The 15,914-nt window shown below is 42.8% G+C and overlaps 1 protein-coding gene and 1 long non-coding RNA gene across 4 annotated transcripts in view; one reads left to right on the top strand and one right to left on the bottom strand.

The window, feature by feature from the left end:
* The window catches only part of SLC16A12 (solute carrier family 16 member 12), a 31,553-nt gene extending 19,575 nt beyond the window's left edge, over positions 1–11,978 (top strand). For all 3 annotated transcript variants that reach the window (XM_049810828.1, XM_049810829.1, XM_049810830.1), the window contains exons 2-7: positions 2,411–2,619; positions 4,696–4,799; positions 6,043–6,186; positions 8,617–9,208; positions 10,306–10,565; positions 11,613–11,978. In XM_049810828.1, the coding sequence (XP_049666785.1) occupies positions 2,510–2,619; positions 4,696–4,799; positions 6,043–6,186; positions 8,617–9,208; positions 10,306–10,565; positions 11,613–11,875 (1,473 nt within the window). In that variant the 5' untranslated portion in view covers positions 2,411–2,509 and the 3' untranslated portion in view covers positions 11,876–11,978. The remainder of the gene's footprint in view (positions 1–2,410; positions 2,620–4,695; positions 4,800–6,042; positions 6,187–8,616; positions 9,209–10,305; positions 10,566–11,612) is intronic.
* Positions 11,979–12,086: 108 nt separating this feature from the next.
* Positions 12,087–15,757, bottom strand: LOC126043007 (uncharacterized). The gene is made up of 2 exons (XR_007507322.1): positions 15,426–15,757; positions 12,087–13,383 (listed from the first exon to the last, which is right to left on the bottom strand). It is a non-coding gene; the product is annotated as an uncharacterized LOC126043007 (long non-coding RNA).
* Between the last annotated feature and the right edge of the window lie 157 nt (positions 15,758–15,914).

Here is a 15,914-nt window from a genome sequence, read left to right as displayed (position 1 = left end):
CTGCAGTGAAGATCTGTATTGTGCTAGACTCCATACAAACACAGAGAATAACACAGACCTTGCAAAGACTTTATAATACAATTTAACTTAGAATGAAACAGATGTTTATGACAATGGAAGAGAAGAGAATAATAAAGACGGCATTAGTACATGCTCTAATGCTTATTGTGGGCATTGCTTTGGACTCTGAATCATTAGAAAGCTTTATACAAATATTTACTCGTAAATAAATATTAGCAAAACCTATTATATGAAGAGAGAAGATAGGACAGTAATTCTTATTTCCAGATAGTACACAGCATTTTTGGCTTAAAGCAAAATGTGTGATAGCTAACAGACTGACTAGCACAGAGGCAAAAATAAATGGTACTTCAGGAATGCACAAAGACCTGGAACAGATATTTAATGGTAGCTTTTTTAGCTTGTGTAACTGGATGGTGGTATAATATAGTTTAAGCATCTTTTGTGGATATTTTTGCTTGCTGGTGTTTTTCAAGGATATTGTTTCAAACATGGTTACCTCGAATCACCGCTCAAAAGCGTTGACAAGCACACATTTTGTTGTGAGGTTACGAATGGTTCTCTTCATTGTTCACTTCCCACGGCAGTTCAGGCGCCTCCTGCAACAGCACACTCACTGGCTTTTGGACTTAACGCCCGCTTTTGAAAATGGCACTGGTTTTTTTCTGGTTTTAACATATATGGACTGAGTTGTGTTAGCATATAGGGCTTGATTGTGCCCTGTATGATCAGCTGCGATTCTTGGGCTTTGAAAGCCAAGCAGGTAGATTAGGATAATGCTTCTTATCCTCTTTAAAACAAAAGACTACTAAACCTTTTTAAAAAGAGTCCACTGATTGATTCTCTTGTACAGCGTTGCTACAGAGTATTGTTTACAGCCTAGTAGGAATTCAGCTAAGCTTTCAATGTGTTGTGGCTTTAGTTTGGTTTTGTCATTCCTGTTTTCTCCTACTTTGTTCACCTTTAAGTTTGGCAATGTGTATGTTTTTCCTGAAATAATTTTCTCATGTTTTTTTAGAGGCACCTTCTGATATGTCAGGGGAGGCAGCTGATGAATACTTCTCAAAGGTTCATCTGTGGTGATATTTAGGGTTGGCCTTGCTGGTTTGGGTCAGGGAGCTCTGGGCTTTGCAGAGCCAAGCCTTGAGCATCACCTGGCTGAGCAGCTTCAAGGACTGAGAAGGCACATTATTAGCTGTGTAGCCGCTTTTTGAGTTGCACTTTTGAGTAGCTCTGCTGCCCTCTTACATTCTGTAACAGGTAACATTTCTTGGCAAGCCTGTGGTTCTTGTCAGTGGGAATGGTGCATATTCAGCACCTGTCATATTAGGTGATGTAGAAGCTATGTGAGGTTTCTCCCCAAGCAAAACTGAAAGACATCCCGGATAGTTCTCTTGTGTCTTATAAATTTTTCATTCATCCAGGGGCTAGGTGCCTGTTGGTGATGGCAAAAGCATGGTCTGAAACCCAGCATTGACAGGCAGCTCTGTGTGTTCCTGCACTGAGCAAAATGGGGTGTCTCGGGTCCCATGTTCTAGCCGTGCCGTGCAGTCACTGATGCAGAAAGGACTAAGGGCTGCTGGCCCCATGCTGCTGGTGACACCCACAGCGTTGGCAACACACATGACTCAATTACCCATCTAGGGTCCAGCCTGTGTCGTTTGGTCTCCTGCAGTGTCCTGCAGCACTCAGTGAGTGTGCATTTAGAGCCCATGTTATGGCCTGGATGCAGACCCTACTTTGATGTAAGTGGATAGAAGAGGGGGACAGGCTAGCTCTAACCTTCAGTGAATTGTCCATGCTCAGAAAATGAAGTCACTGTGTCCTGCCTGATTACAGGCTTGATCTAGGGTCTGGCTTGTGAGAACAAGGAGGTTGTTTTGTCATCAGGTCTGCTCTGATTTTACAATGAATATTCCCTTTTCATACAAAGGTGAAAACTGTACTCCCTCAAACAAAAATTTTGCACTAAAGTATGTACAAAGAAGAATAGGTACTTTGGAGACTGCAATTGAAAATACAGTTCAGGCCAGGGACTGGCGTGAGCGGGGGAGCCCGTGAAGGTAAATGTGCGGGAGTGACTGGCACCAGTAAAGTATGTGACTTACCTGTATGCCCTGTGACATTTGTGGGGGAAAAGGGTATCATGTGCTAGGATGTAACTGCTGGGCAAATTACCCTGAAATAAATGATACCAGACTCGGGGCCAAATTCTGATGGCACTCTTGCTTCCAACAGATTTTCATAAACTGTGTGTGAAAGAAAACCCTCACTTTTATGCACTAAAGCCAAAGCAGTATGTCCTAGCCCAGCCGTGCAGGTTGCAGCGCGTGCGATGTACCCTGACTCCCTCTCTGCCTGTTTCTTCTCTCTCTCTCTCTCTCTTCAGATGGCCACTAACCCATGTGCCAGGCAGCCCTGGCCCGCGCTCGGCGAGCCGGCCGGAGTCGGCCCCTGCCAGTGAGGCGGGGAGGAGGGAGGAATCGCCATGGCCTCGCGCCGGCGGGCCCGGCACGCCGGCCCTCCCGACGGAGGCTGGGGTTGGATGATCGTTGCTGGCTGCTTCCTTGTCACTATCTGTACCAGGGCCGTGACGAGGTAAAGGGGTTGCTTCTTGTCTTTCTGACCTGTTTGTGGCACTACCATTTTTTTTTCTTTTTTTTTCTCCCCTCTCCTTAGGAAGAGGATTTGGGATCTCCCCTGATGTCTCACAGCTGCAGGGGTTATTCTGGCTAGCTACAGACCTCTCCCTCGCTACATTTTGAAAGGCTTCCTGAAATTGCTAAGGCTGTGGGGATGGCTGAGGGATCATGAGCCCTCTAGTTTTAGTCTTGTCTCCTCTGGCAGCTGCTTTCTCTCTCAACACCCTCTGCTTGATTTTTTTTGCAGAATCAAAGCCTGGGTGGTTTGGTTGGGGAGGGAGGAATCATGCAGGGTCTCTTCAGGTCCGTTGTGTCTCTCTGACCCCACAGCCGTGTGCGATTTTGCTAGTCCCAGTGGATTTGCTTGGCTCCTGAGCCTACCTGAGACCTGTAAATACTCCCTTCTCCTACCGCAAGCATTTCAGGTACCATCCTGCCTGCCTGAGAAGGTCTGTACCCTAGAGACGAAGCCCCTCTCTATACCCTTCTGGTATCCAAAATATGCAGAACATATTTTCTCAAAACTTCTTCTCAAAAATAGAAAGAACAGGAATAGACTGCTGCCTTGCATAAACATAATGTATACATCTGGAGTGAGATGGCTTCCACAGCTGCCGTCGGGTGACTTTGATGTTGACTGGAGACAGCAGACCCTGCTGTGTGTGAACATGGACATTTCAGTTATATTAAGCAGAGAGATAGGCACCCTGGTAACTGAGGAACACTGCGACAGCATCTTGTTGGACAGTCAGTATAATGTAAATACAGTGTTTCCTACCTAATTTTTACGTTTCTTTTAAAATAAAGTTGCCAGGTTTAGGGATCTAAATTCTAGGGTCTTGGAGTCAACAGCATAAAAGGGGCATGGAAACGTTGACACAATGTTGGTTTATGTATGCAAATGTACTAATTCCCTAATAACAGTAGAGATTTCCTAGTGGATTTAATTCCTTTTTCACATGTGAAGTGTGCTACATGCAGGAAATATCTAATGGCTGGCACACATCTAGAGTATATACAGGAATGAAGTATATGCAAGAAAAGAGCTGCAGAATGTGGTTGTTCGTTGATTTGCAGGAGGCAAAAAGAGAGGGGGGGGAAGAGATCTCCTGCTGATCCAGAAACCAGAATGAAACTGTGCAGCCTTTTAATCCGTTCTCCTGCAGAGACAGGTAGAACAGTAACGCTCGTTAAGCAGAGCAAAGTAACCTCTCCTGGAAGCATTTTAATAAACTGTTGGAAGGTCCATGGGCTCCTGCTGTGTTTTGATTCTCTGTTCATGAGGAGTTGCTTTTCACTTGCTTTGCATTTGTGCATCCATGGACACATAGCTATAGGTGGTGTTGGCTCTTCCAGGTACTGTGCTGGCCCTGCCCTGCCAGTTTATGCAGATTTGAATGCCACCATTAGCAAGCAACCAGGTTGGTGAAGCACTGGGGAGCTGGGGCTTTGTGTACCAGGGAAGCAACATTCTGTTGTGGGCCATAAATTGCTGGTGATAATTACATCTTCAATTTAATTTCAGTTAAAAATGGTATGAGTTATAAAAATCTAGCAGCAGATACCACAGTGAGAAACATGTGGTATAATAATCTTCATAATCTCTCTGAAGTAGTTATCTGTCTGAATTAGGTTCTACATCAGCCTAATTGCCTAATACCACTAGTGGGATAATAGTTGGACACCAATTTGTGGTACAGTTGTTGCCAGTGCAAAGCAACTCTTCTCTGGTTGAATCACCCTAGCCTAGGTGCCTTACACAGAGTACTGTTGGAATTATTCAACTTGCACGCATTATTTTATGTCTTGTCCCTCATGTATTAAGGTAGCCTTCCATTTCCAATATCCGTTAGAAACTGTTTAAAAATTTCTCCATCTCATTGGGATTTAAGCAAACCACAGATTTGATTTTCCTGGGAGCTGGAGAGGACTTTCAAGTGGGTAGTCTTTATACCTGAAGAGCGAGACTGGTGTTTCCTGTGAGGCACATATCCCATGTTCGATAGATTGTTGCTCATGTTTTCTTTCCTAGGTGCATCTCCATTTTTTTTGTGGAGTTCCAGGCATACTTTGGGCAGGATTATGCCAGAACGGCTTGGATCCACTCCATCGTCGACTGTGCTACGATGCTCTGTGGTGTGTATTGCCCTTTTAAGACTAATGTGGCTGCTTTTCCTTCAGCTCCATCTGGTTTTAGCGTGTTCACAAGTTGGTGGAGTCAGCTGGGAAAGCTAGATATTGTGGGCTCTCTGGGGTATGGTATATCCAAGCTGCTTCTCCCAGCATAGTTGTGCAGGAAGGGAGTGTCTTCAGACTACAGAAAAGAAGCAAAACTTTGTTTTGTCAAATGATCTAAGTTTTCAGAAATGTACTTTTGTTGAGGTCTAGTGGGACAAGTCATGTTTGAGAGCTACTAACTGAGCACTTATTTCTTTTGCCTTTTGATTGGAATAATATTTGAGATTTAGCACAGTATGTACATCTTGCCTTCAGATCAAGTCACAGTTATCCTCCTTTCAGCAAACTTGTATGTTTACAAATAGTATTTTCTCTTAAAAGAAAATTCAGTGTTACTAAAACTGTCATGCATCGATGCAGCAGTTGTACCGAATTTCTCACAGGTTTACTTTAAAACTGTACAGCTACGTGAAAATTCATGCCCTAATCCTGTGGAAGAGGGTTAATCTGTGAGCATTGCTATGAAGGCACAGGGACACAGCTGGAATGAGACTCTCCTGTGTCAGCCAGGTTATGTCCTGGGAAAAAAGAGAAATAAGGATAACCTTGCCCTGGCATTGCAGGTAGCGGAGAGGGAGAGGGCTGGTGATGAGACCCCATGGTATAGGCTGAGTGATCCAGGAGCCATCAACATTGGAGAAGTGCAGGAGAGGGGTAGCAGCCCTGGAGATGGTCCAAAAGATGAGACTTCTCCTGTTTAGGTCTGACGCAGAACCCACAAGGCCAGGGAGGAGCGAGGAAGGATGACTGAAGTTACTGAGGGGTGAAGTGCAAATTCCAGGTGGGGGAAGGTCTCAGTGTTCTAAGCATGAAGTAATGAACAGTGTGGGCTGTCACTGTGGCCTCTCTTGACCCTCAAAACTGCAGAGTAGCTGTGTCCCGTAATGACTTTGATCTACTAAAATGGCTGCTGAGAAAGCTACTGTAAATTTCAGTTTTATCCTGACTTTCAGGAAAATGAGTTTTAGAAGTTTTTGGTGCTCGCACCATTGTGATGGGGAGATCTTGGAAGACGACTCTGTGTATCTGTGATCACCGTTTTCTCCTGCTTGCCTACTGCTTCCTTTTCCTTGATGACCATTGCAATGAACTGTGTGTGAGTACCTGCCATTAACTACCAGCTTTATTTGTTTCCTTGAAGCCCCGCTTGGGAGTTTAATCAGTAATCATGTATCCTGCCAAGTTGGTATCATTCTAGGAGGGCTGCTTGCATCTACTGGACTAATTTTGAGTTCATTCGCCACCAGCCTGGAACATCTCTACTTATCATTAGGAGTCCTTACAGGTAGGAGGCATTCAGCCCCTTTGTTCCTGCCAGGAAAACAACACGGGAATGTCAAAAATGACAGTCCTCCCTTTTGAGAGGGATGATCTTTTCTCCATGTCATATTGTCATCGCACTGATGAATAGAGATGCGTAGACCTGTTCTGTTCACTGTAAAAGAGAGGCTTTGGCTGCCCCTGTGAGGGCTGCAGAACTCAGTGAGTCTCATGCGGCCCAAATGCAGCATGCTGGAAAATCAACTCTCTAACTGCTGTTGCAGAGAGGACTATGGATAAAGTTCTGAAATTATGGGAGGTCAGGAAGGACTGCTATTGCAGGTGGTACACAAAAATGTTTCCTTTTTTGCCTGTGATTTGGGAGGAGTTTGTTATGGTAGGAGTTCTAGACTGCACCAAAGTATTTGCATATTAAAAAAAAAGTTTAAATCAAAACAAAAGAGTAAGTGGCAGAGGAGCACTGGGTGAATACCTGGTACCTCAGCTGTGCAGCTCATTTTTGTCTGCATTACATTCCATTTGAAAAGCAAACAAATTGCTGGTTGGTAGTGTTGGTGTAGCAGCTCCTCCATTTGTGTTCAGGTATGGTGGTAAAAAATAATATTTGCTCTGTCCTATCTCCCAGTGTTTGCTGTGCACAGAGGAACTCAAGAGGTGCCCATGGTCACACTGACATTCCTTCCTCATTAATACTGACGTGGTAGCCAAGGCGATATAAGCCCTTGTACTTGGTCCCCTGCTGTTTAGTAACAAGTTGGTGGAATTACTGCAGTTCACATGCTGCCAACAGCTTGTTTGTTAAAAAGAAAAAGAAAATACTTACTGTAGTGCATGTCATTCCTGTATTACGATGTTAATCTTTGACAAGTGTGTTCATAACAAATAAAAAGCCTCCTTGTAACTCGAGGGATTGTCCCACATACCATGCTAATGCCACTGAGGCTTCCTTAGTGAGAACTGCTGTGAATACTGAGGCGGAAAAGCAGTTGCACCTTGTACATGGACTTGTAAAGAGCCAATTCTACAAGCAGTAGATTTCTAGTCTGTGGGGACTGATTGATGGAGAGGTGAACTGTTGGTAAAGGGCAGAGGTGGTGCCCCAACCCAGGGAGGAGGTGGCACCATAGCTGGTGAATGCCTGAATCGATAAAAGCTGCAGGACTTGAAACCCTGAAGAGTGAAGCAGAGGTGAGATGGGGGAGTGGCAATAAGCAGCAGAGTTCCTTCTAAGAGGAATGAAAATGTTTTCAGTCCCAAACTTTGCATTTCCACTTTTCACAGGGTAAGTATTGTCTTTTTTGGGACCTATTTACAACCTGCCAACTCACCAAAAAAAAAAATGGTGTGTACACCAAAGAGAGTATGATTTTCACAGCTCTCAAGTGATGATGTCTAGCTCAGGGGTGATCCTCTGGCCCTGCTGCCCACACAGGTCCAACCCCAGCTCTCTGCCCTGCTCCTCCCCTCGCCTACTGAGGGGTGCCAGAGTGGGCACCCACCACCCGGAGTCCCTCTAATCCACTTATCCCCTCCTGGCAGGCTTAGTGCCCGCCCCACACAGTGCGGCCTTTCAGGAGGAGGTGGCAAGCTGGTTACGCGCCGGGTGATTATCTCCTCTTTTGGCAAGTTGTGTCAAAGGCAGTGGGGACCATTTTACCCTCAGTGTAGGACCTGCTCCAAAACCCTAGTCAGGAACTCATTTCTGCAGCTGATACAGAAATACATGTTTTAGTGTTAAGGCAAGCATTTGATGATTAAAATCTGCTTTCTGGTTCTGCAGCAGAGACCACAGTCTTTTTCCAAGTCCAAGAGATGGATCTTATTTGTTTACTAAATTGGACATGGCTTTGTTTTCTGAGGCTTTTTCCCCCTCTTTACTTGTAGGCAGGGATTTAAAATGGTCAGGATTCCAAGCAGCTGCTGCATGGAGTTTGTTTAGCTGACTAAAAAAGGTTTATTGTAGAATATTAATAACAGAGACAGACTCTTTGTACTGTGTTTCAGAGGCCTGAAATTTAATGTTCAGGTTTGCAACAGACTGGAACACAAAGCGGTGCCTCATCAGGACAGTGTGCCCAGTGCCAGCATCTGTGCAAACGCTGGGGCAAGACCTCATCTTGCATCCAGGAGAGGCTGACACACAATTTCTCTGGTGTTTATTGATCGTCCTTGTTCTTAAGTGAACCCCATTACTTCTCCCTGAGCCTTGTTATGGTGGAATAATGATGATCCGTTAGGTTTGTCAAGTCAGTGACCCTGACAGTGGAAGAAAGGAGTCATCCTGGTTTCTCTTCACACTGTGACTGGGCTGTGTGATACAGAATCAGAAGAAGCTTCCTGTTCATTTGTGTCAATGAAAGCAGGTTATGTGGTTTAATGTGTTCCATATGTTGTGCTTAGTATTAAGCCATCTGCACTGTGCTTTCTCTTCTAGGACTTGGGTTTGCACTCTGTTACTCTCCAGCCATCGCGATGGTGGGCAAATATTTCAACAAAAGAAAAGCGTTGGCATATGGAATAGCCATGTCAGGAAGTGGAATCGGTACCTTCATCCTGGCCCCTGTGGTCCAGCTCTTAATCGAGCAGTTTTCCTGGCGTGGAGCTTTACTCATCCTGGGAGGTTTTGTTTTAAACCTCTGTGTCTGTGGTGCCTTGATGCGGCCTATTGCTCTTAAGGAGGACCATAAAACTGCTCCTGAGTATCTTGAACAAGATTATGCCCTCAAAGCACAGAAACGAGACTTAAAGCGAATGTCCATCTGTTCACCTTTAATCAAAGTGTGGTCTCATGAATGTTTATGCTACTGTTCATGGAAGGAATATGACTTTTTACTGATGCCAGACTTCATGGTGCTGGCAGTGTCGATTTTATTTATGGCATATGGCTGTAGCCCTCTTTTTGTCTACCTAGTGCCTTATGCTTTGAGCGTTGGAGTGAGTCATCACCAGGCCGCCTTCCTCATGTCCATACTTGGTGTCATAGACATCATCGGTAATATCACCTTTGGATGGCTAACAGACAGAAGGTAATGACTTTTGGCTAAGCAAGTATAAGCTTTAGTTGGTGGGAGGCTGGATGCAAGTGAGGTGTAACACATATAGAAGTCAACATTATGGACTTTTTCTGTAGGATGTGTAACTTTTCAAAAAACCCAAGACACATTCTAACTTTCAGAAATGCTTACTATTTAATGTTTTTGTCTCTTCTGAGTTTGTTCAGTTCTGCTGGTTTAACTTCTTTTTTCCCTGAAGAAATGATGCGTTTGTGCAAAGCTCTTGCATTTGACAGTGGAAATGTAATGATATGTTGAGCATGATCCTCTGTACCTATTTCCTAGAGGATCTCACTTCGCTTCCTCCACGTTTCCATCTCTTTTGTGCTGCTGGGGAGACACAGAAGTAATGGAAAAGTGTCAAGGGTCTGGCCCAACACTGTCAGGCATATACTCAGAAGAACTGACCTATATTTCTTATATATTATCCAGTATATAAGAACTCACCATGCTTTGCTAACTTGGCTCACTCCAAACATCTGTATGCAGCATCTGTAACATCAGTAGAGACTGGCTAAATTAAGGCGGATTTTGATTCTAGAGGACACATTCTTTGTGTGTATTGCATCTGTGGGAAAAATCAATCATTGGTTTTGTGGGGCAGGGAGAAAGGGAATTGCCATCTCACTTAGCTCATGCTAACTCCAGTGTTTATGTGCTGATGAGAAGGATGACAGCTAAAAGAGGTATACTGTGATATTTTTTGCATACTATTGGGAGCACTTTACTGAGCTGGGAGGTAAAGCCTGATGGAATACTGCTTCGAACATTGAAACCTCAAAAGGCTGCAAAATCCTGGCAGCGGAGCAGCTCCCCTCACTAGGGGCAGCCTGAAGAACACAGCAGGCAGCATAGGCTGCTGCTTACCAGATGTTTCTGCAGCTGTAGGTGGACAGCTTTCTCTACCTGGGCTTGTCAGTGTTGAGCTTCTCATCTTGAAGACTGTGTAAGAAAATGGACTCAAATCTGAGCTATATGAAAGAGAGACTGAAGTGCTGCATGCCAGAGTGTAGAAACTGAGATGCTGTGTCCAGTCATAATCTTTTTCTTTTCTGTTTTGAAATTTGCAGGTGTCTGAAGAAACATCGGCACTTTTGCTACCTCTTTGCTGTGGGAATGGATGGCCTCTGTTGTCTTTTCCTGCCAGTTCTCCAAAACTTCCCCTTGCTTGTGCCTTTCTCATTTACCTTTGGCTACTTCGATGGAGCCTATGTAACGCTGATCCCTGTTGTGACAGCAGATGTAGTGGGAACTTCTTCCTTATCATCTGCACTGGGTGTCGTGTATTTTCTGCATGCCATACCTTATCTAGTGAGCCCGCCTGTTGCAGGTCAGTTCACAAATGACTTTACTATAATCTTATCATTACTTTATATTTACCTGTTGGTGTGATGTAAAAGGAGAGGAAGAACAGCAAATGCACACTAAATGTGGAGGTAGCCCCTGAGCAGAGAAATAACACACCTAGACCTTCATAAGACTTTAGATCCCACTTAAGCCCTGTCTTGATGGGATGATTTCTACATAAAGAGTGAGTTGAAATTTTAAAAAGCAAAACAGTATGGAATGGGGCTTCTAAGAGCTGTTACATCACCACTTTGCGTAGTTCAGAAATTGTGCAAGTAGAAGGAACAAAAGATTTCGCTGTGAAATTACACAATTTTGAAAATGTAACCTAAAGGGGATCTCATTCCAAGGTTGTGGGGTTGGTTTTTTTTGTGTGTGGAGGACTTGATCTTTTCATCTCCAGACTGCTTTGAACAGACTTGATCTTTTCATCTCCAGACTGCTTTGAACAGGTGGGTGAGTCAACTTTACTACTGTTTGGTCACAGGCTTTTCACTGTGATATCGAACCATCATTTTCCCCATTGGTTCCATTACAGCGAAGTAAGGATGAAAGCTGTGCCCCTATTATTCTTTAGAAAGAACTTGACACAGTTATGAATATTGTGGAAGGACAGAGATCTTTTTTCAAACAGCCGTGTATAGATATGTCTTGCATATTTCATCTGCTGTTGACATTAATTACCAATTAATCTCTGCTTCTGAAGCTTTTAATTTAGTTTTCCATAGCAAAAAGTATTGCAAAATGGAATTATTTTAAATGATGCATGAGCCTAGGATGTAGCTCACTAGATGTTTCTGTGTGAGGATCTCCTGCACACAGTATTTAATTCCAGGGCTCTCTAAAACATGTCTAATTCCATGCAGTTGAAAGATATTTATTTAGTATTGTGGTGATGACTGCTGTGCCTTTGCTCATGGGTTTGATCTCTAAACAAAAGCCCATAAAAATCTTTGCAAATTCTTTGTAAATTTGTAAATTATCAGAATTTTGGTGAGCCTTTAAAAGCCCATGATTTGTTTTCCTACAGGTTGGCTTGTGGACACAACTGGCAGCTATACTGCATCATTCCTCCTGTGTGGATTTTCTATGATATTTAGTTCAATGTTATTGTGCTTTGCAAGACTAGCAAAGAAAATCAAAAGAGCACATTTGCAGTCACTCACCAGTGATACTGGCACCAAACAGCACATCTGGACAAATGGAGCAATAGCTTATTCTGTCACAGCAGAATTAGACCAAAAGAATTTTGAAATTTTGGCTGCAGATACAAACAGCTACAGCAACAGATGACAAGCGCCGTCAGGATCAGCACTGCACAGCTATGACTGAGGCGGAGGTGGCTCTGAAGTGCTAATGCTATTGAAGATACTACTCCTGTGAAACAAGGCATCTCTCACTTAGATTTTTCTGTCATGTTTTAGATGGCTAAAATCTACAGACCACAACAGTAATACCAAGTTAATGCAGTAATAGAAGAAAGCTAGACTGAAAATAAAGTTCATAGAGACAAATGTTCACAAATTTATTTGAAATGCAATATGTTGACTCTACAGGTAATCTCAAAGATTATAATTGGCTATAATAAAAGAAATCTATAAAGTAATCAGACACCAAAACTGTGAACAATAAATTTTAAAGTATTTAAAAAATAGTATTCTTGAAATAAGCTTTTCGGTGTTCTGGTCTATTATGTTTCAATGGACTAGTCACACACACCACCATAAAACCTCCACGTTTATCAATCTGCATTAAACTCTGCAAATAACTGTTTCAAATGCCAAAGCCATTTCTTTAGAAAATCTGGCTTGAAACTCTGATTTATGATGAAAGTATCTCTGAAGCAGCTTTAATTTTTACAGTGTGCCTGAATTTTGTACATAGGTTGCAATTTAACTTCAAATATGGTTTTAGACCTACTTTGCCAAGCTCTCCGCAGCAAAATTTTGAGGTGGTTGCTGTTTTTTTCCCTGGATATCTTTAAAGCTTGAATTTCTAAACATTAACATTCCAGACATGATCCTCCAGCCGATCCTTGTTGGGAGGGTAGAAGAGGTGCTGTGTCTGCTCTACTATCTGAAGAGGAGTAAATTTGTGCTGGGGAACTAGGCATGCTGATAGACAAACCTGCTTTAGCTGCATTAGTTGGAAGAAGCCTAAAGGCAGTGCAGGAGACCAGAGGAGAGGCTTGTGTTTTTTCAAACACAAAGCCTCTCCCTCCTGTAAAATCAGCAGCTGTTGAAGAAATTTAGAGTCCATGCAAGCAGATGACTGACAGACTGGCCTCTCCACAGGCTATTAGTAAAGACAAAGTTGTTTCTGCGTTTTCCAGTGGCAAGTCTGTCTCTTCTTGGACCCAGGAGCTGTATCTTCAGGCGGTGCAAATTACTCATTTGTGCAAACTGAAGGTCTGATCAGGTCACTTATCCTGGATGGCCGGAACACAACATCTGGAATTTGCTGATGGTTTCCTGTTACTTGTGTGAGGAATATACTACAGCTGGCTGCTTCGTGGAAGCTATAGACTCGATGTAGTTTGTGGGGTAAATTACTGATGTGATGATTTAATACATAATGGGATGTTTCTACATTCCCAGACTGAAACTGTTGTCAGCAGTGGAGGAACTTCACATTCTGCAATGCAAATCACTTCTGTGTTTTGATGCTGCATAGAGCTGCATTCTGTTCGTTAGCAAATTGATCAGAGTCCAAATAATTTTTACCAATGCTGAACTAGTAGTTTTGTTAATCACCCGCGGTGTTTTCAGTGGTTGCTTATGGTGTCCTGTTCCAGTCTGTGCCTCAGAAGGGAAAGCAAAATAGACTGATGTTCACAAATTTGATTTAGATCAAGAGAACAGCCAGAGTGGTATAATGTATTTTATATATATAGATGAATAGTATGTGTATCACATAGTTCTGTTATTCATGCATATTTCAAATATAACATTAAAATTGTTTTAGTTCCGTTGTCTGTGCTCAAACAAAGCATTTCATGCTGTACTGCTTCAGTACTGGTCAGAGCCAGTAGCATGATTTATGAGCACAGACCACAGATTAAGAGATGGGAGTGCAAAAACTGCTTAAAACTAATGACATAACCTTTTTTTCACCTCTGCGTGGCAATTGAGCCCTGGGCCCTAATTCTGATTTTAACATACTTTCATAAAAAAAGACAAAAATTATCCATGAGTATTTCTTAATGAGTTAGGAAAAATATGCACATTTGGGAGGAAAAAAAAAAGGTGGCTTTATTAATTAGTAGTGATGAAGATATTGTTTTAGATCTTAATGCAAAAGTTTATATCAAAAAGTAGGGAATGTGTGGTCTACAAAGAAGATAAGCTATTTCAACAAGTGATAAGTGACTGCTGACATTTACTTTAGAAAAATTTAATTACTTTTTTTTACCACATCATGACATGTCAGCAGTTGTTTGTGCCAGAACTGCATATTATAAAAATCTGTTGGCTTAATACTATATACATTTTTATCCTAGTAAACAATACTGTGTAATTACATTATTAGCTTTTTTTTTTTTTTTTTTTTTATTTCAAGATATTTTTTCATAGGCTTTTCTGTTTTGTTTTTAACTTATAATTGAGGCAGTATTTCTTCTTTTAAATATCTATTTCAGCAGAAACATTCAACTGGGTTTATACACAGACCTTTTGTAGAAAATGATATAATTATTTCAGGGTTTTCTAACACTGTTTCTGCTCTGAATTAAGCCAATGGACAAAATCTTATATACAAGAATAATGCTTTCTGTGCATAAAACACACTGTGAAATATCAGCTCTGTCATGAATCTCCCCAGCTCAGAAACAGAAGGAAGGAAGCATAACAAGAAATGACCTGCAAGTGGGAGAAATGGGAATACAACCCAGGTTTGCAAAGACTAGTGCCAAACTTCTACTCCCTAGTCCACACAACCCAAACTGAACAGTTCATCTTCATCCTGCCTTGTGAAATGTTTCAGGCACTGCATTATGGAAGCCTCTGGATTATAGCATTTTAAAAAAATGATTTATGGTATCTGCAATGGCTTTTTTTTCAGATATTATAATATCCAGGCTGTTCTCCACAGAGGATGTTTCCTGACCTGGCACGGTGCAGCAGTAGGCAGATACCTGGGCCAGCTGTGAACAATTTCACCAGCTAACACTGCATATTTCCAACAGCCCTGTTGAGCACTGATGGATACGAGCTTGGATGGAGCGCGGCACCACTGAGCCTGTCTGGCTTCCTGGGACAGCGTGGTCTGACTTGGCTGGGGTAACATCTGTCTGAGAAACAGACGGGTCCTACCTCAGATGAATCCTGTCAGGGATAATACTCTATTCTGTGCAGTGAACAGGAATACAGTGTAAGTGAAACTGCTTACAACCGCTGAAGTTATCCCATCTGTTTCTATTCCATGAGGTTTGAAATGGGGAAATCATCATTCTGTTGAAATTGCTTACGTTCTAGTGATAATTTTTATCAGATCGGCTTTGGAACATTTAATAAATTGTACCTTGAGAAATTGTGCGAAAACACCATTGGAAAAGTGAAGTACCTTCTGTTGAAAAACAACCCTGTTTTCAGAAAAAAAAAAAGATAAAACTTTGAGCCTGAAACATTTCTGCCAGTTTGGATGATGATTTATCTCCAGAAAAACAAAGGTTGGCTGTGTTACTATATGGTGAATATATTTTATATTGCCGCAGCAATTCCTTGTTTGCTTTCTAAAGTGTTACAAATTTACCCGAGAAGGAAGAGCTTGTTTAAGTTAAATTGTAACGGTACTTGATGGTCAGCACAACAAAGTCCTTAGTCAGGATTGCCTCAATAAATAATACCTTCTTCTAAGTGTCTCTTCTGGTGCGTTCCAGTAGAGTTTTCTATATAAGTTAGAAGGTGCTTTTGATTCATGGACGTATGCTTCCTGAAGGGCTGTCTTCACTCCTTTTTCCCCCGCACTTGCTCGCGTAGGCTCCGGTGATGGATTCGTACTCGGGTGCGAACTGAGAGCTGTTCAGCTTCCGTGTGCTTCTGGTTTTGCCCACCGGACTTGGACGCTGCAAAATGCGTGTTTTGTTTCGCCCACTGGGCGAAGCTCAAGCGCAGCCCTTTCTTTCCCCGTGTCGCCGCCACGGCAGGCAATGCAGCGGCAGCACCCCCTGTGGGAAACAACATCGCTCCTCGCTTGCAAGACACCAGGCAAGAGCTCGAAGGCCGTGCTTGCACATAGCATCCCCGGCGAGCGCGGCGGTCCAGCGCGCCGGTCCAGCGCAACCCTCCAGAGCCTGCGGAGGGTAAGGCACAATAAAGAGATTCCCTGCATCGCT

The sequence above is a fragment of the Accipiter gentilis genome, chromosome 9, assembly GCF_929443795.1.
Source record: "Accipiter gentilis chromosome 9, bAccGen1.1, whole genome shotgun sequence".
NCBI classification, from domain to species: domain Eukaryota; kingdom Metazoa; phylum Chordata; class Aves; order Accipitriformes; family Accipitridae; genus Astur; species Astur gentilis.
The sequence above is the reverse complement of the archived record's forward strand: the minus strand, read 5'-3'. Positions and strand labels throughout refer to the sequence as shown.